General features: G+C 44.8%; 3 protein-coding genes across 3 annotated transcripts; 1 reads left to right on the top strand and 2 right to left on the bottom strand.

Moving 5' to 3' along the window:
• Positions 1-8,031: 8,031 nt before the first annotated feature.
• Positions 8,032-9,957, bottom strand: LDX57_007718 (uncharacterized protein; the record flags this gene model as incomplete). Its single annotated transcript, XM_046089435.1, has 3 exons — positions 8,032-9,249; positions 9,304-9,900; positions 9,949-9,957. 3 exons carry the CDS (start codon positions 9,955-9,957, stop codon positions 8,032-8,034), a joined length of 1,824 nt encoding a protein of 607 aa, XP_045945405.1.
• Positions 9,958-11,565: 1,608 nt separating this feature from the next.
• LDX57_007717 (uncharacterized protein) lies at positions 11,566-14,354 on the top strand. Its single transcript, XM_046089434.1, has 3 exons — positions 11,566-13,579; positions 13,638-13,970; positions 14,018-14,354. The coding sequence occupies exons 1-3, from the start codon at positions 11,684-11,686 to the stop codon at positions 14,099-14,101; spliced, it is 2,313 nt and encodes a 770-aa protein (XP_045945404.1). The 5' UTR covers positions 11,566-11,683; the 3' UTR covers positions 14,102-14,354.
• Positions 14,355-18,075: 3,721 nt separating this feature from the next.
• Positions 18,076-18,888, bottom strand: LDX57_007716 (uncharacterized protein; the record flags this gene model as incomplete). The annotated part of the gene is made up of 1 exon (XM_046089433.1): positions 18,076-18,888. One exon carries the CDS (start codon positions 18,886-18,888, stop codon positions 18,076-18,078), a length of 813 nt encoding a protein of 270 aa, XP_045945403.1.
• Between the last annotated feature and the right edge of the window lie 1,770 nt (positions 18,889-20,658).

Genomic DNA, 20,658 nt, shown 5'->3' with positions numbered 1-20,658 from the left:
GATAAAGCAATTGCACAGGCGATTCCCACTTCATCTAGTAAGATAAACAGTGTATTAACTGTGCTATATGTTCCTATTATTAGGATATTAGCTGGGTCTTATGTATGAATTCGAGTCTAAGATACCGCCAACAGAAACGAACTTTAGCAAAGTCAAATATTTTATAATACTGAGTGTAGTTGCTGATGTTTTGTAAGTAGTATCTAGGCTATTAGCGAGGGATCTCTGAAACATGGAGTTAGGGCTAGTTATTTTACGCTACAGCTCATAGCTATTCTGTTTAGACCTATATGAGGTCATAGTATATATCCAAAATTAGGACTTTGTACTTTAGCTAGTAAGTAACATAAGTTATAGCCGAGCCCTCTCGTATCTTTGAAGTTCTATGACAAGAAAGCATAATACAGTATTACAGATTTGGTTTCTCGGTAATAATCCAGGAAAGCCTCTGGATTCCCGGTCCTTGTGTAAATAACAGATAGCTAATGTAGAAGTGGAGATTTAGGAGTGCGCCTTAATACTATACAGGGACTCATTACAAACGGCGGCGAGTTTTATTTGACGACGATGCTGCATTAGCGGTAATCTATGATCTCTTTAGCCCAAGGAATGATCGTCGGACATTACTTTCCGGCGGGGGGTGGGGGGCATTTAATATACATTTTTATTTCGAGTTACTGGTGGATGTCGGGCAATTCTGATTGTGGGTCGCACTTGAGTAATTTTACTTTTTTGCTTGAATGTAAAGGTAGCAATATCACAGCGGGTTCTCTAGAGCAAGGTGGGCGACAGGCGATCTATGTCCAATCCATTACATACATCCCATTCTTCGTATTGATGGTGGGGTATAACAGATATTTGAAAGCTAGAATACTACGCTACGCAAGATACACGGGGGCAACGTGTTCTGTCTACCTAGGAGTTATCGTGGACGAAAATTTATATTACAGCGGGAGGGTAGAATGTCAAATGAAATTATAGTGTTGTCTGTTTCCAGTCAGACCGAGTGCCTCTAGATATCGTAATTGAACATGAGGAATGCCAATATATATAGAGAGACTTAAGACAGAGTACTACCCAGGGATGTCCTTATTAACAGTCTTATGTTGCTCGGTCCTGCTCACAAGGCCTCTGTACAAAAGAACTTCCCCGCCATGTACAGGAGGACCTTGGCCCAACTGCTTAATGTTTTAATTATGGCGGAAGAGTTATCGACCTTTTTCCGTGGATACGCAAGGATTAGACTGAGATATTTTCAATTCCAGTATCCCCTTTTTGGAAGAAGGATATGGAACATTATATACCTTAAGCTCCTGCAGGAAAAATTTGAAACTGATGGTTGCGCTCGAGAAGAGCCACGAAATTTTATCGCAGCCATGATCTCTGATAACCTGCTGGAACAGACTATCGTGTAATCTGATACGCGTTTAGATTCCCTGAAGGATGAAACCCATCTACAGTGGTTTATACTCCCACAGGATTGCCAGATTCTGTGTCTATATGGGAAGCATCGAGTGGAAGCTGCCAGGTGTGCCCTTCTTCCCGGCGATCGTTGGTGGTCAGTTGCGCTATACTCTGACGGTAAGTCTGTTATGGTTGCCGCCAGAACCTGCTAGCTAAGTCCTGCGAGGCCTCCCAGATGACCTCCGACGTCGGCTGTGTATGTATCGTGACCCGGAATTCTCCTCAGGGGATATCTTCCGTAATTGGAGGCACTGTGAATTAGCCGGTCATGACGATGCTTCTTTTTGGCGATCCATGATATCCGTTCGCTCCCGGAAAGACATCAAAAGCATCGAAGAAAACTACAAGGGTATCATCCGGAGTATCGATCGTCTTATTATCTTCCCAGGGCTCTGGGTAGATTTCTGCTTCACATTTCTTCGACGAATCTTGCAGATCAGCTGTCCAAATGTCAGTATTCGCATCAGAGACTGGTTGTACCTTTTTATTTACGCCAAGTCGCAGGAGATAATACACTACTTAGATCGTATATATAAGATATGGTCGAGTTCATGTGGAAAATTTCCCGGGGCTGTTGATGCTCGGTCGGCAAGATTAATAGAGAACCTGATGCCCCGACAATCGAGTATGGACCACTCCCAAATTGTTCGATTGATGGACGACGACGCCCTTTTCCCATCACTGATAAGTACCTCCGATCGCGAATTGGTTGCAAGAGCCCTGACTAGCACTTCAGGGAGGATTCTAACCCTGCATTCGATGATCCAGGACACATTACTCTGGCATCCATGTTCGGCTGCCCTGAAGAAATTGATCCCAGGCAAGCATAGAGACTTGCGACACGCGATCATGTCACGGTTTAACCCTAGTGGGGAGGACTGGCCTGTTCAGGTTGCTGAGGGTGCTATCGAACCCATGAACACCCAAGTGTGTCATGAGCACGAATTGCACTCGCGAAGGTCGAATTCGGCATGGGTGCAACTCTGGTGTTTTGTTATTCGGCATGTAGAGAATCTTACTAATACCAAACTTGCCGGGCACAAGTCGCCTACAACGGAGACTCAAGCCTTCAAACCAACTCAACGGGAGTCTATCCACCGGCTTGGTCTCCTGGCCAGGCGACTAGGATTTGAGTCCGCGCCAATTGATTCTCTTTGCGGTGACACAGCCTTGCGACCTAATGTGAAAGCGTACCTGCTCGGTCGACGCCCTGCGGACATCTATGATCTTCCCACTCGTTGGGAAAACACTGCATCCCGCAATATCATCGGCCATCTAACCCGGCTGCAGGAAAGAAGAGACTATGCGATAACCATTCCACCCTGTACTGAACAGACGTCTCGAGCATTAAAGCGATGCGGTCTGCCAGCTTTTGAGTCCCACCAAAAGGATCGCCAATCGCTCTTTCTTCCGTGCATATATACCGCCGATCCTCCAATGGGAGAGTTCCCTTCCTCTTTTGCTATCGCACGGGATATGATATTTAGCTTTCTGGGCGAAGACATAGTCCCAATAGAGTGCTCTACGTCGTGTGTGGCCTCGTCACCCGTGGACTTCGACACCTACCCACCAGGAACACCCTCGATCGAAGGCTCTAATGATCCCCTCCCGGAAGCGGCTTCAGATCTCCAGCTGCAGCCAAGTACTTCTGTCGACCTCGAGGATACACCTAGCGTACAGCTCCAGAAAGGCCTCCATACGGGCCATGAAATCATCGTTTGCCCTCCGAAAGCAGCGGGCTTTGAGGATGAGACGTCTATTGCGCCATTGAATCAACTTAGCTATATATCGCATCACCGTAGTGCGAAACACATTCTGGAGGCCTGGTCCGAATCTAATAATAGATCACTGGCTGTTTTTTACTTGTTCAAATCACGACAGTATATCAAATTCGCACTTGATGACCCCAACCTCAACTCGCAGCTTACCGATTTCGTACTTTCTGTCGCCAACGATCATTCCCTGGCGGACTTCCGAAGAGGGTTACTTAATTTGGAGGAGGTCATTGAAAATATCCATCAGACAAATATGATATTGATCTATAAAGAGCTGGAGCATGAAGAGCCGGTTCATAGGAACTTTTGGGAATACGTCTGTTCATTCAACAGCCACACAGGAAAGCGAACGCGTCGAGATGATGAAGGGGGCCATGAAAGAAATAAACGCAATGAAAAGTCACCTTCTGAAGAGACAGAACAAAGTGAACAATAGATATGAATATGCTACGACTTTTATGAAACAGTGTAAGTGCATTCTAATGAAAGTAGTCGTGCTTGGTCAGTGATTACAGTCACTGAAGGACTTCAGTCAGTAAAAGACTGCGGTAAGGGAAAGACTGCAGTCGCTAAATGTGCGACGACTAAAAGTCTGCAGTCACGGAAAGGCTGCGGTCAGTAAACGTCTGCAGTCACTAAACGTCTGCAGTCACGGAAAGGCTGCGGTCACAGAAAGGCTGCGGTCACAGAAAGGCTGCGGTCACAGAAAGACTGCGGTCACAGAAAGACTGCGGTCACAGACAGACTGCAGTCACATAAAGGCTGCAGTCAGTAAACGTCTGCAGTCACTAAACGTCTACAGTCATAAAAAGACAACGGTCACTTGAGGACTAAAACCACATGATCAGGTTTTGGGTAATTTGCCAAACTACGATACAATGATTTATTCTCTAACTAACCTCGCATCCTTGACCCATATTCCATCGCCCGGCAAGCAAAGATCCGGAGGCGCCCAACGCCAGGCGATTTGAGAAAGAAATCATCCTGTAGGCGTTAGCTTAAACCATGCAAAGAAACATAGGGGTGTTACCTCAAGCAGTTGTTGGATTGACGCTCTGTCCGTCATCTGAATGAAATTCCGACAGAGTTCGCTGACATCGCCATGTTGCAGCTGTAGACCGACCGGATCCCGCACATGGGTTGCCGGCTCTTTTATATTTACTAGCAATGTACCAACCCCCCGAACATCATCTGCAAATCCCGTTTCTCTAGAACTAAGCACTGACTCCGCAATGTTGGCTGTAAGGCATCAGTCTTTATCCTTTTCAGTGCCTAACGGATTCATACCTAGCTTCAAATTACAGGTGAATAATGAGAGAAGGACATTTTTTACATTCAGCTGCCCATAAGTTATTCCCAGCCTATCATGGATGTACTGAAGACCCTGCAAAACCTAGAAATGAAGATTAATATATTCGTTTGCTTAGCTTAACAGAATATTATTTACCTCTTTACCAATAATTGCAAGATCTATCTCGGTAATTACCTGCCGGCTGGTCGCTCGTACCTGGTATAAGGAAACTTCGAGCTGTTCATAGACCGGACGCACTGATCTTGGCCCTATGAATACATCAAGGAGACAGACAATATTGACATGGTTGTCCCGTAGCGCCTGTGTAAGCTGGTGACGTTGCGTAGGGCTCACGCGAATTTTCTGCTCTTTGATCACGACAAGCCTATGGTCAACGGTGTTGTCGTGGGCAAAGATCCCGGGGCCCGCTTGGTCAGACACAAAAAGTTGATGGTATTTCTGCCATATTTCCTCCAATGGCAAGGTTAATTCTTCGTAATGGGGAACAACAGGAAAGCGAAGATTCTTCGGAACCAGTTTGTTAGCTGTCTGAGGCAGGACCTCGCTTATTTTCTGTGGCTTGCGAGAAGTATCTCCTTTCTCATCTTCTTTACACGGTGACTTTGAAGCCTTCAATTTCTCCAACGCATCATATCTGTTTCCATCAGGCCGGGCTAGAGATAAGGGTAGTAGGGTCTGGCGGTTGGTGGGATGCTTTGAAGGTTTGGACGCATCCATGAGCAAGTATCTTCAACCGTGTGTTTCTGGATCAAAGCTAACAAAGAATGACATGTAGCAAATGCTCAAGGCCAGAATCATGAATTGTGAGGTTTAAACCAATAGCTTACTCAGAGGACCTGCTCGCCAACGTGATGTAGTTGGGTCTGGGCCGCGGCATTCATTATATTTTTAATAAACCCAAACATTATTTCTTATAAAAATTACGACACTTCCATTGTCAGTATCGGTGAGAGACTACGTTATTATTTCCTATTTGACACAGCCCAGGAAAGATCCACGAGGCCTATGTCTCCAAGGTATAGAAGAAACACAGGGCGTTAAACTAAGCAAATCCACTAATGCGACCTCCTCTTAGATCCAGCATAAGAAATAAGGAATAAGAATCAGTGTAACACATGTAATATATTTTACCCACTTCTCAAAAATACACCCCCATCATTAGATGTAATATTGTATCTTTCCTTATAAATTACCTCAAGGTTATTATTGGCTTCAATTTCTGAACGTAGCATTAGAATTATAGCTACACAAGACTGTCTAGATATGAAATTGCCAGTGGTTTTTCAATAGATACGTTATAACCTGTTGTCCCACGCGATCCTATACACCCTATACTCAAGCTCGTAATATATACTTTTGCCGTCAATATTACAGTCTAATCCTTTCTCATAACGTAAGGCCAGGGGATCTGATCCTTGGTTTCACAGAAAAAAGAAAGGCAGCCCGGTTGATCCCCCACTCATACAAAGGAGTGATTGACGATCGACAATTACAGGTGGAGATATTGTGACATCGCCTGGAGCTTCTTATTATTACATTAGGCACCATACTGCCCGATTATTACGAGCCGAGTGGCTGGTGAGCTCCTGCCTAACAGAGTTAGTTGTATGTTTGTATTTTATTTCCCCCCCCCTTTTTTTTTTTTTTTTAACTTGGCTACAAAATCCACAATATGTATTCTTACGCATCTTTAATTGTCATTATCTCAACTGGTTACTTGTCAATTGAAGGGATCAATGCAACAGAACAAAGAATTTTCTGATTGTTCCTGCATTAACCTTCGTTGTATTAAATTTAATCTACCGTTCTAATTATGTAAATTACTGGTATTATTCATCTAGTTGATGACGCCTTCTATTGAAAGGCCTAAAATATTGGAAGACCAGAAGCCGCATTCAAATATAGCGCTTGCTTGTTGCTTGTGCTACCTTTTCTTATATATATGGCTCTCCTGACTGACAGAGGAAGTCCTTTTGTACCTCCTCTCAGTTTATATCCTCTGCTGGCAAAGATGATCGGAGCCGGGCGTCAGACAACTCTCCCATCGGGGCTGAAGAACAAATTTGAAGATAGAGATCCACTTCACGAGCAGAACTTGGAGACCACTCTTCCTCTTCGGGCCGTTTGGAGCGCTCCTGATAATTCAGAACTTCCTGTGGCGTTCAAGAAGCAAAGGTTCCCCCCTGTTACCAAAAAGCTCTATCTCCCCATTCTACCGGCGTCTAGTGGCCTGAACTCGCTGGCTCTTGCAGCTGTCCACATGTACCCAGTGTCTTTTTTCAAAACATATCCGTTGGAAGTGCTCCAGATACGTCCGGACCAGATTGTTAAAACATCTCACGAAAATCTAGTCAACCTGGAAGAAGCCTACCTCGGCCACAGATCGATAGTCTTGGCATACGACAGCTACGGTATCCCACTGGAGGAGATTCGTCGAGTGTCCAACGTATTCGCCAATGATGCAGGTGCAGTAGCCTGTATCTGCAGAGAGGTATGTACCTTTTTTTTTTCTGCCTTTCTTTTTACAATATCGAACATACGCTCACATTTGACCAGCTTCTCAAGGGGCTCAAATACATACATAATGAAGTTGGCATCGCACATGGAAATTTATCGTGCAGTACGGTCATCTTAACAGATAGAGGACAAGTGAAGATCAGTAAGACATGCGATATTTCGATGAAATATGAACCGAAGCTAATCTGAAAACTGCTTGGGAAGCCGACGTTGGAGATGGCATGGTCCGCAGCCGAGGTATCGAAGACAGAACTATGGACAACCGCGCCGTGGGCCAGATCGCAGCTACGCTATTGAGGCTCGATCGTCTAGAAGAAGATCTACCTGGACTCCGTCTTGAAGCGGAGAGCTTCATAAACGTCTCGTCAACTGCAACGGTGGATGAGTTGCTCAATGTTAGATGCCCTGAACTCAAAAGAAGAGTTTAAGCTAATCCAGGGTTATTTAGCATCGCTTTCTCCAGGCGGGGGTCGAACCTTGGTGCCTGCAGTCTCTCGCTATCTTGTCAAAAGTCATACGTTATACTGTTTGAGGGTCCATCTGTCCTGAGAGCATACATGTATATAAACATAATTTGCACAGCTTAACCTCTGGTTAGGTTTAGTTGAAATTGGGAGACTATCACTAAAGAGTTGAGAGTAGCCAACGGTTAAGTCTATTCTATAAAATAATTTTTACACAGTACCGGAATGATTAATACTTCACAGCTGAAACTAGTTTCATGGCAAACTATGCCAACTTATTCCGGAATCACGCATGCTAAGACGAAACCTTAAAATTGGATGAATTCTGAATTGAGCTTAAATAGGACTTGAAAATACTTGGATGAAGCACTTCCCTGCAAGTATTCTGGAATCACTAGGACCAATTGAGTTCTGGGTCCTATGAGCGTAATCGTACTATCCCCGTTGTTTCGACATGGAACAAATGAGATGAAATCGATTATAGGGCTTCCAAAATTATTCAAAGCAGGATTCTCTTTGCTACCTGAAGATCTTTGATCTTTTTCACTAACTGGCGGCGTTTTCGCTGAAGCGATGCTTCCTCTCCTGCAATCTCCTCAAGCTCGTCTTGAGTGAGACTGTTGACGAAGGAAGGAGACAATAACTTCATCGGGGTTTCTGGGCCATTCACCAAATAATAACCTGCGGCCTGCATACATACATTGTCGACAAACCGCTTCCGAGCCACTTGGTAATATGATTGGAGAATGTCGTGAAGGTCCTGTACGGTATGTGCAGTGTTGCTTATACTTTTTTGGGGGCTCAAATCCTCCACTCGCACTACGTTCCCGTGCGAACAGCCGCTAATCGCCTTTTCTTCTATCACGGAGCTCGTGCGTTTCTGTCGACTGTGCGAAGTTAGAAATCTCACAAGTGATAAAGGGTCGGAACGACGATACCATTTCTCTAGAGTGTCATTAAGATTATGATTCAGTGTCATTAGCGTGCTTGAGCACTCGTTGACCAGAAGAAACTGCACTTGACTGATTGCGTTCTGGTATTTCCCTAGAAGCCTATCCATGATCATAGACAGTAGGTTGTGGCATACACTGGTGTCAGCGCAAGCTAGACTCAAAGCTCTGAGAATAAACCCATGAACCATAGTGATAATATCACCAATATACCCAGTCGCGATGGATGTCCATTTTGTTGACTGCTTTTTCATAATCGTTGGGAGAAGCGCCGAGTTGAAGGTTCCAATCTCGAATCCTCGTGAGCCTCGGTATTGACGTTCTATCCATGAACGTATGTCATTGCGAAAGGGCTGCGCAACTTCCACTGCCTGCGGTAGAATGTCCTCGATCCCAGATATATCCTCAAGCATTCGTGTCGCCAACCAGCCTTCTGCGGGTTTATCGATGGAGATATTAACTCCAAATTCGTCCAATTCTTGAGAATCCTCAGTCTCAAATTCATACTCGTGGCCCCATCGAGCCATATTGTCAGAAAACATCTCATTCCTATTGACAACTCTGGTGGCCAGACGAAGAATTTCCTCTTGATCAAATTCATCCCGGAAGCTATAATTTGAGCCTAGCGCATGAGATGTGATATCCTGGAACGATGACACTATTCCAAAAAGGAAACTGGCTTGCTGCTCCGGGGTTTCTCGATCTGCTCCAAGAGCCTGCAGGGCATCTTGACATTCTCGTAGTTTCTTGCTTATCTCAGATCGTACCTAGTATCCATTTGTCAGCTGTAGAATGATATCAATGGCTCCAGATGTACTGACAGATGGAAAAGATCGTCGCGCGTTTGCAGTTACTGTCTCTTGGAGATGAGTACGCAACGCTTTGATACCAAACTTGTCTCGCGGGACGGTATCCCAGGGGCGCTGCAAAAGAAGCTCATCTTCCAATACATTCCGATCCACATCACCTTCTTCCAGCTCTTTTTGTCCTAGGTTTCTTACAATAATCCATCCCAGCTTCATCTGCATCTCTCTTCCCTCAACCAGGTCAATGACTTTACCCTCTCCGCCTTTGTCCACTAGATCTGGCTTGGTGATAACACCAAGTGTCCTATCACCCTCCGGATCAAACTCACGAGCCATTTCAACAATTTCTTGAGTCGCAATATCAACATTTGCTGGCACAACTGTGAGCATTATTGACCGAGGATTTCTCATATACCCTTGAACCATGTCTCGGACCAAAGCCTTGTCATTTCTTGTCGTCAAACCTGGCGTCGTGTTCCGGAAGATGCCAGGAACATCGATCACACTGAGATGATCTTCCTTTGGACCGCAAATCTCCAGTCTCAAGACGCTACCTGAGAAAGTAGGCAAACCGTCATCTTTCGATGTCGAGAGCCCCATTACCGTGTGAACCTAAGAGTCGGTATTAGATAGGCATTTCCCGTTAAAGTGCTGACATACTTCTGCCATAGTCCTTGAGAATGATTCTACAGTCAGAGACTGTATATTTTCTGCCTTCCACGCTTTCAGTTGGGACTCATGTGTACTTTCCACGTCGGATCCAGGAATGATAGATGCGGTAATTCTTCTTTCATCGTCCTCGGTTCGACGAAAGATAATCTGTGTGGCAAATCGTGTACACAGACCGCTATCTCGAGGGAAAGCCAGTCTAGTAAGCCCTTCAAGAACTGAGCTCTTGCCACTCGATTGATCTCCGACAACAACCAGCTGAGGAAGATTGATATAGTCGCCCACATTGCATGCGAAGAGTTTGTCGATTTTTTCTAGCAAATGTGGGTCCGCAAGCGTCTGGTTATCTTTAAGAGCATGTATAGCCATGATGTGCCCCGAAGAGAAATGTCAAGAATAATGGTATCATGGACGGAGATCTCTGGTTTCCTTGGTTCTTTATAATAGCCCCAGAGTCCTTTTACACTATCAGCCATCAAGGGAGCTGCATTCATGAAAAGTATTACTCCGCAAAAGAATGGAGGAAAAGCAAACCACCGTGTTAATTCCAAAGCAGGCACTTTGGTGTAAAACCCAAAGTGGAAGTACGCGCATCCTGAATGAAAGCCACAGTTATGAAGAAACAACAGGAATGCTTTGCTACGGCTAGTGTGCAGTCCTATTACTTAGATAATTTCGGCAGCAACCATGGATTTGGACGCCTAGACAACTCGACGCGTAACGTTAGCTGTACAGCATTCCTGAGCCATCCAGCAATCTGAATATGTAAGGGGTACATTATAAAAATGGTTCCATTTAACATCAGCTCAATCCGGCCATTATAGCCTGTTAGTTTGAATGTTCCTAGACAGGAGCAGAAACTATCCTCGTGTGCCTTATACCGCATCCATACATCATAATTTCTCTGTAATCATATTTGAAAAATAAGTTGTGAAGTAGGAAGCCTCTCCTGGATAGGATGTGTAATAAACCCATTAGACCGCTGGCCTGCCTTAAAATGAACATTTAATATGTTCACATTCCTGCTATGTTGCTGATGCTTGAGGCAATCACCATTCTTGTCTTTGCTTACGCCATAAGAAACATCTTGAATTGTTGAATCCACCCATGAATGTGGCTTTCACTCAGCATATGCGTGCCTTGGAAATTCTTATTCTCTCCCAATGCAAACGAGCGAGGCCTGTTCGACCTTCCCTTGGAGAACTTGAGTTTGCGTTTCCGAAAATTTGTGAATGGGGCGTGACATGACGAGAAGATCCGATACTGGCTGCCCAATAAAACACTCTGCTAGGTTACCCTGACAGGTGTATGGTCGAGGCGGTGGCTGAGAGATGTTGTGTTACGGGACAGGATGGCCGTGCAGATGTGCAAACACACCGACTGACCTTGATGAGAATTTTGACTGGCTGTTCTAATCACGAGGTCTGGCTCTAGCTCAATAGTATTATCTGATAGAATATTTAATTTTTGCCATGACGCAATTTGAAACCTTACTGGTGATGCATCCTAATCATAAAGAGGGGCACTGCCGGTCGAGACTAGTCGAGTGACACATATTGCATCATGGGTATCACTCACGTCGTACACACTTCAAGTGAGAAAACTTGCGAAGTGGTTGATGATAATAAATTGATGGGAATATCCGAATAAAAGCAGATCGAATTCTACAGCCCGAGGCTCTTCGAACTACATTCCGTATTCCATCTTAGGAGTCGCTATTGCTATAATGATGGCTGACGCCCTCGAGACCCTAGGCCTTAGGGCGATACTGGCCGATGATAACCTTACTTTGCTCAATGTGATTGATCAGTTGCGGTCGCAAGGTGCAAGCCACTATGTCTCTCTTCCGCAACTTATTGTTTGTGGGGATCAGTCATCCGGGAAAAGTTCAGTATTGGAAGCAATATCAGGGATTCCATTTCCTACAAAGGATAATCTGTGTACCCGATTTGCTATCGAAATGATTCTCCGCCGAACAAGCGAGGTTAACATTTCAGTCTCTATTGTTCCGAGTCATGACCGAAGTGAGGAAGATTGCAAACGGCTCGCAAGCTTCAAAGAACCTCTACAGGTATTTGGTGATCTGCCCAACTTGATCGATAAAGCCAAGGATGCCATGGATATTGCAACCGCCACCTCGGCCTTTTCAAACGATGTACTACGTATCGAGATTTCTGGCCCAAGCCACCCTCATTTGACGATTGTGGACCTACCGGGTCTGATTCACTCAGAAAACAAATTGCAATCAGTTTCGGATATTGTACTAGTCCAAGGAATGGTACGGTCCTACATGGCTAATAAAAGAACTATCATTCTGGCTGTAGTGTCGGCCAAAAATGACTATGCGAATCAAATTGTTTTAAAATTGGCCAAACAAGTAGACCCTAAAGGGCTACGTACTCTGGGCATTATCACCAAACCGGATACACTGTCTCAAGGGTCGGACAGCGAAAACGCATTTGTGAGCCTTGCAAGAAATGAAGATGTTGAGTTTCGTCTTGGTTGGCATGTTCTCAAAAATCGAAATTATGAAATGCGAGATTCTAGCCTGCACGAACGGGACGAAGCAGAAGAACAATTCTTTAGCACTGGGGTATGGGAACATCTGCCTAGACACCTTGTGGGGATTACAGCACTTCGTCTGCGCCTAAGCAGAGTCTTACTTCATCAAATAGCCTCTGAGTTACCCGACCTGGTGAAAGAGATCGACCAAAGCATTGTTGAGTGTCGAAAGGAACTTGGACGCCTTGGTGATCCGCGCAGTACTTGTGACGAACAACGGTACTTTCTCCTCAAAATCAGCCAGTCGTTTCAGAGCCTAGTCTATGCTTCCCTTAATGGTGCATACGAAGACAGCTTCTTTGGGGATCCTCGTACGGAGCAAGGATTCGCAAGGCGATTTCGTGCTGTGATCCAGAAACTCAATTTGAAGTTTGCAGAGCGCATGCGACTGGACGGATGTCGACGCAAGATAGTCAATACGAAGGCCCGTGACCTTTGTGTGGACCATGACAACAATATTGAGAGCTGCAGCAGTCAAGGTCAAGAGGAAGTAACAAGAGCTGACTTTATTAATGAAATAAAAGAGCTTCTTGGGCGAACTCGAGGCCGCGAACTTCCAGGCATGTACAATCCCATGATTGTTGGGGATATCTTCCACGACCAGTCAAAGCCGTGGGAGAAAATCGTGCATCAACATCTTGATGCAGTTTACAGTGCTGCTGAGGTGTTTTTGAATCAACTTCTTTCTCACCTGACCAACGAGCAAGTCTCCGAAGGCTTGAATCGACAGGTTTTGTCGCCCTTTCTCCATAACATCTATTCCAGGTTGGTTGAGAAGGGGGACGAGCTGATCAATCTATCAAAAAATATGCACCCAATAACTTACAATCACTACTTCACCGACACTATTCAGAACATTCATGAGCAGCGGCTGGAGACTGAGGTTGCTCACAAGCTTCAAACGTTCTTTAAAGCGAAAGAGGTCAACACTCTGGAGGACCTTCGCATGAAAAATGTCAAGATATCCAGCTTAGTCAAGGCGCTTGCGACTCGGAATGAAGCAGATATGGATAGGTATGCAAGCTCCGAGATACTGGACTGTATGGAAGCCTTTTACAAGGTAGGCACAAGCTTTGAGAATTGGTTTTCTTTCCGAGCTTTGATTCTGACCGGAATAGGTTGCATTGAAACTCCTGGTCGATAATATCACAATTCAATGTGTCGAAGCAGTGTTAGTTTCAAATATGGACCAAGGGTTTTCTCCTTCACAGGTGCTGGAAATGAAAGACAACCTTATAGAAGTGATTGCCTCAGAATCAGCAGCATCAAGACGAGACCGTGCGGTTCTCTCTAGAAAGCTAACAACGTTAGAGTCCTGTCTATCAGTATGCAAGCAAGCGATGATCCACAGAGCAGGAACCGAAGACATTTCTTGCCATCTCCAGGACATCAACGTGGATATGTATTGGACGAATAAGGACAAAAGCATGGATCAGGTTGATGGCTATTCTGTAGGAAAAACATCTTGTTATACGGATATATGCTAATGAGATGAAAGAGCAATAGTGATGAGACAGATATTCAAAACGGGATCACATCATTACTGCCTTCGGTACCTATGATTGCCAGTGAAGGTTTGTGATCAATCGCCCTCATTAGCAGAGGCCAGCTGTCTTACACTGGTGTCCCAATTAGGTTCAAAGGGCAAAAAAGCGAAAGGGCGAAAGGCCATAAAATAGTCAGAGACTTGGACACGCTTGAAGCTTCTGTTTTAGACAGCAAGCGAAATTGCCGATAACAGTTGCAGTCAGAAGAGAAATCCTTGCTTCGAGGGTGATGGGATAAAAGGCCTTGTTCGTTAAGATAACATAACATTAAATGATTTTAAACCCAATATTCCAATTGTAGAAGATTAAAGAGGGAATATGCTACCCGTTCATAGTATGTGCCCTGATAGAGGCTATATCTGACTCGAAGGCCGAATGCACTGACTTTTCCGTAAATTCAGTTGGATACTTGGATGAGCAGGTGCACATATGCGACAAGCAAGGCTGTCCATTTATCAGATTCGCATCTCTTCTCTGTTATTTGTTTCAGATTTCCAACCAACCGCTGATTACCTTGTGAAAATATGAATAGCAACTGGATCATCCCCGGCAAAGACACCACCGCTCCTTTTCAAATCTTTTCCTGGCTAACCTGTGAGCGAACTTTCTATCTATATTTTAAAATTTCAAAACTAGTGTTGATTTAATCCACACCTATTCTGGGTGAACCTCTTGCCCGGGTGGCGAGGCAGAAGAGACAATTTGGGATAGGGCTTGAAGTAGCAAGGCTGTGAGGGGGCACAGGACAAGGCTTTACATATGACTCACTAAAAACCGTGAGCCTTATGCATCCTTTGGGCATGCACGCAGGCTATGACGTACGGCTAGAAAAGCTTTTTGTTGGCGAGGCTAGCTATACATCTATATAAATCAACTCAAATGATTTCCCCAGCGCTCTAAGACCTTGGTGAGTATAGTTTGCTGCTATTTATACTCGTCCGCTTTATAAATATCGGGCTCCATTTACATGTTCTAGAGCTTCTGAATAAAAAGCATGAAAGTGTTCATCATGAAGTTAAAATCGCTATTTAATAGAAGAAAACCGCCTCTTTCGAACTCCGCAGCAACTACAAGTACTCCAGAAGGTACGTGTTCAAATGTTTTATGGACTTAGTGATCTTGCTGATTATAGACAGCATATAAGCATACTGCTTACAACGAGAGCCTAGTTAACTCAGCACGTCCTGCTCTTTTCCCTTGTTACAACCCACAGGCCACTGCAGACGACTATATATCAACATACCCTGGCCTAGTCACCCCGGACCTCTCATGTGTGGGGGTGCCACCTTTTTTGCTTTCGTCGCAAAATTCGTCTGTATCTGCCAATCATCGATTTCCGCTGTGTAAAATTTGTCAGACTCCAACCATTCTCAAATTCGCAAAACTATCAAACGAGAACGGAAACGGCGGACGACCATATTTCAAATGTCATAGTTGCGAAAGATTCTGCAAGTGGGCAGACAGAAAAGGGATATTCAACAAGAATCCTTTATGCCACTGCGGCCAGCCCAGTAGACTGGAACTATCGAATAAGTACAAGGAATTTTTGAACTGCGCTAATAAGGACTGTGGGTTTTTTATGTGGAAAAAGGACGCTTCACGTGTACCTGAAATGCAGGGCACATGTGTGAGAAGGACCTGTTGAGAGAGCTTTTGCTTTTTGATTCCTTCTTTCAGGTTATCCTGTTACTTGTTACTTTGCTCCTCATGACGTTCGGGACAAAAATTCAGAAACAAAGAAAAAAGAAAAAAGAAAAAGAAAAAAACAAAAAAGGCAGTGCACTGAGATCTTTTCCAAAGGGTCTCTATAACTACAATTCCTTAGTAATTCAATGATGATTTTCTCTGAAGGCCAATTTTAATCTCTACCTGCCGACATCATGAAAACCTTATGGGCTAATCACAACCCCCGCGAACCGATAGACTATATCGATTGGATGCACGGACCATCGTCTCCGCACTAAGTCGCCAAGTCTTATGGGATGCTGCCCGCGTTCAACTCACGTGGTCTCCCGTTTCATTGTCAAGGAGGCCATAGTTTCTACTTTTCGAGCGAAATTTATACAACATAACCTCATTCATCTTGGCCAGTAAACTTGAACTGGTTATAAACATTACAATCATACGGCGCAGGCTTAACAGCGGAGGTCCATGCCTCACTAGTTATGAGAGATTGGTATAAATAAAGAGCTGCAATTTCAGCTACGACACCTTCCGCGTTGCTCTACTACTGCAGCCCGATCTTCAGTGGCTTTTACTCAAACCACACGTAGCCTTTTGGATTTACGTTCTTTAAGTCCACACCGTCGTTTGAGAGAGTCTGGCCGCTTCTGCATCGGCCGATGATCCAATGTGCATCGATGGAAGTCAATGATTAAAACCCGTTTTAGTTCGGCATTCCACAAGAGGTTTTCCAGTCGGAGATCCTGGTGGAGGATGCCTAAAGAGCGAATCTCCTTAACCGACCGAGAAATCGCACGCTGAATGGTCTTGTCGAGATTCGTATGGTCCACGCTCTCACCCCCCCAGCCCATAAGAAGCATATGACGGATTTCTCCCGCGCCGTGGAGGAAGTAGATCTGGGCCAGATCAATAGATCCTAGAAAAACTGGAACAGCCGATCCTTGGGCTCGCTGAAGGACATGATAAATGTCCGCTTCACGCGATACCTCATTCCAAAGTCGTGACGTCGTCCCTTTGCCGACAATAGTGTACCCATATGTGGCACATGTGATCTTAAATGGCGCACCATAAGACCCACAAGGACCTGTTGGAGTACAGTTATGATCTAGATCCTGATCAAGCTGCGCCTGGAGGTTCTTCGCTAAATCCTCTGCGCTGATTGGATGGCGGTCGTCACTTCTTCCGCCGAGTATATGCAGCTCTGTGTTTGGGCAGTCAGGATCAAGCGGGCCGCCTTGCTGTAGCCCTAGAAGGCACGTTTGTGTGCAATACTGGGCAAAATGGGAACGAGATTGCCCGCCCTGGTTCCCTCGAGAATGTGTTTGAGTCGCAAGCTGTTGGGTTGGAGGGGACGATGTGATTTGGCTAAACCCGCGCTTCCGTCCAGCAGATGCGGCAGGGTCTACCTCAGAATCTGACGAATCCTCTTGGAGATACTGGTCGGATGAAGGCGCGCAGCCAGAGGCCGCTCGTGCGGGCACTCGACGACCTTTGGTAGCGGGAGATCCCGCGGGAGCCCCCGCAGGCGGCGATGAAGGTATATACTCAGAGGTAGATCGCTCAGAACTGTTGTCCGGTTTCGGTTTCGGTCTCGGTAAAATATTTATCCATCGCCGCTGGATTGGCCGACTCCGATCACCACCTTCTTTCCCTGCGAACCTCCTAAATGTAGGCCACGATTCTTGACATCCAGGGCCCTTCCAAAACATCTCTATAGCTTTTCAATTTCACTTGATTTGTTTTTATTCTAATTATGTTGAAAGAATTCTTTCCCTTGTTATTTTTTCGCCACTACTGGGCATGTGATTCTGTTAATTCGCTGGCGTTCGTGGCAAAGAATCTGAAACAAAAAAGAAATCTCCAAGTATCTCAATAATGACTTTTTTCTGGGGGCCATTGATAGAATTTATTAGGAACACTATCAACTCGTAGATAGTCAATTGCATAATCCTCATGATAATTGGTCAGCTCATCGTCGGAAGACGTCATAAACTCGATGGCCTATGGATTCTTCACCAACTAACCAACCTGTGAGATATAAGTGACCTTGAGCGTTATGAGCGCACTAATAAGGTAGCATTATAGCGAACCAAACAGGAACCTTAGTAACTATCAATATCAGGCCATCCAGCTGATTACGTATCGTGGATAGTTAATCATCATATAGTTTGTTTAGAATAGTAAGGGCAGTAATGACCTAGTTAATGTCGTAGCTTGATTGTGTCTCGCTTATAGATACTAAGTGAAAGAATTTAAGAACAGCCAATCTCATAACGAAAAACTGTAATTGAACTATATAAATATCGTCGAGCAGAGCAACCTAAAACTAGGAACAGGCCCGTGCCTGCGCCTCATACAATCCACCAGGCCGACGATTGATCGTGAGCTCGTCAAGGATGCCGATATTCCAAATGACTTTCAGATTATTGAATATGGACTGTGCATTCGCCATTGATAGAAAAATTCCATCCTCGTTGATCTTCTCGTGGAGTAACCACGTATCTTCTAGGTGGAGAAAGCGCAAGGAGGCCGCCTGTTTCCGGACAAATTCCTCCAGATTCTCTAAGGATAGCCAGCAGCTTGCCAGCTCGAACCGCCGCAGAGAAGGGAGAGAAACTTGGCCTAGTAACTCCAAGATTGTAGGGCTATTGATGGCCTTAAGCTCTTCAACGTGGCTGAGCGCGTGACCCACCCAATCCAGTAAAAACGGGTCGGCTGGCTCGAGCCGAGAGTAAAACCCAGATATTGTAAATGCCCTTATTGTGACACCATCCAGTTTGGCAACCATCATGGCTGCTACCATTTTCACCAGATGTTCGGTAAGGGCGTGCATACAGTCCAGGACGCGACCAGCAAACCAACGAAAAGGTGATTGAATACCATCTGTGAAGACCATTTCCACGGTTTCCAGGTTTCTAAAACGGGGAATGGAGGTTATAAGGACCTCGGGGTCTCGAGCTTTCTCTTGGACCAGGCGCTGTTCCCGTGCCTGGGTGCTGAAGTAGTGAAAGATGTTCGAGTATGGGACTTTCTTTCCCCCAAAAGTCCAGAAGCATTCGTTCTGATCACGGTCATACTCAGCTGGCGTATAGATCCGAGACCGAAAATAGTCGTAGTTTTCGATAACTAGGAGCATCATTGGCAAGTTATCTATTGAAAGTAGGTAGTACTCACGAGGGTCAATTCTCTCGGGAACCTCATAAACAATCTGTCGGACATGCGGCGCTATCCTAGAGTGTGATATATGCAGTAGGCGGTCCATTCCCGCTATCGAGAAGGCGACCTTTAGCTTCCTGAAAATGTGGGATGCACAAAGCTGGCGTAGTGCTCGATTCGCTGAGGAGAGTCGTAACAAAGAGCTACGTTCTTGGGTATATTGGATAATATATAGTAGCAATTCGGGCGGGAGATCACAAAAGCCGGCTTGGTGCTGGGTATCGTCCATATCGAGAAATATTCTTATGTTGGTTATTAAAGGCGGTTTGTCTCAAGTAGAGAATATGAAGACATACAATATTAATCGTGGTCAACATCAGCTCACTTGCTCAAACGTAAATATATTACTCTATATCTATATTGAGATATGCGAACCTTAGGGCCTGAGACATTCAAACCGAGGTTAGACTGGATAGACATAGTACAGAAACAAAAATACCATTTGTAAAGCACACCGAAGAAAAAGCACCTTCGGTGCGGTACGAAATGGGCCGCAAACCAATCAAGTGCATAGTGGAGGTGACACACTATTCAAGGCAAGTAGTTCAGGGCCCGGTCGCAGCATAACAGCGACCGATTGAATAACTGAAGTCTGTGGAATAATGGTAAATTACATTTATTACCGTTTGGGGGCAGGATGCCCTCGGATATTACAGAATTACGGTTATTGTTAAGCTTGTGACTGGCATGATTTGGGTGGAAACTGCAATGCACGCATATTGATAAAGCGCGCGCTATTTTAATTACATACTACGTAGAAACCCTGATGCCAGGTGATTTACCCACCTCTAATAGCCCACTATATAAATTACAGCCCGCTTTTATAATCCTTGTTCCTGAGCCAAGGAAAGATTCAATAATATCTGACCCACCCAGGGAAATTACCCCGACCCCCGCTTGCGACATGCCAGTCTGCCCACTTGAAAAGTGAATCGACGAAAGTTTACAGAGTAATGTATCTTATTCCCTGACCCACTGACCTAGATGTACAATACCCCGTCTTATCTATGGTCCACTAGATAAAAATTACGCCCCATAGTCCACCAGGAATCAAGTTTATATAAATTAAAATAAAATGAAATAAATAGACAGTTTCCAAGGATACGATACATGACCCGAGGATTGTGGAACCTTGATTTTGAATGCCCATTATACCAGAAGATTATAAACAGTAATAAATTGAGCCGGTAAAACTCTAACTGCTGGACCTTATCGAACTTATGTTTATCGTATACTGTAATATACTTGACTTCAAAGACGCATCCACTATTAGTGTATGTTGTGCGATCTAGACTTGTAATCATAGGCGTGGTCCCTTTCTAGAGGCTTTACCTTGCGTATAAATACTATGCGTGAAGTAGCAAGGATCGCTAAAACAAGGCATATTGAAACACTGTTTTTAATTATGGCAGAGTCTAAAGTCCTTGCTTCTCTAATTAACTTACGTCAGACCATTCTTCCTAAGACTCCGCCCGAGAGCATGGAAGAGCCGGTCGCGAGAGGGTCGGGTTTTATCTAATATAGCTACCCGTACAAAACATACGAACATTTCTTCGTTGGGCTGGAGCCCCAGTAGGATAGGATTAATACCATTGAGTTCACAGAAAACCGTCCAGTGGCATATGTCAGAAAGTCTACAACAAACAATACAGAGAAAAAGATGGACTAGTTGAGGGCTACTTAGCATCACAAC

The sequence above is a fragment of the Aspergillus melleus genome (genome assembly GCF_016097325.1).
Source record: "Aspergillus melleus strain CBS 546.65 chromosome Unknown contig4, whole genome shotgun sequence".
Lineage (NCBI taxonomy): Eukaryota > Fungi > Ascomycota > Eurotiomycetes > Eurotiales > Aspergillaceae > Aspergillus > Aspergillus melleus.
This window is presented reverse-complemented; position numbering and strand designations above follow the sequence as displayed.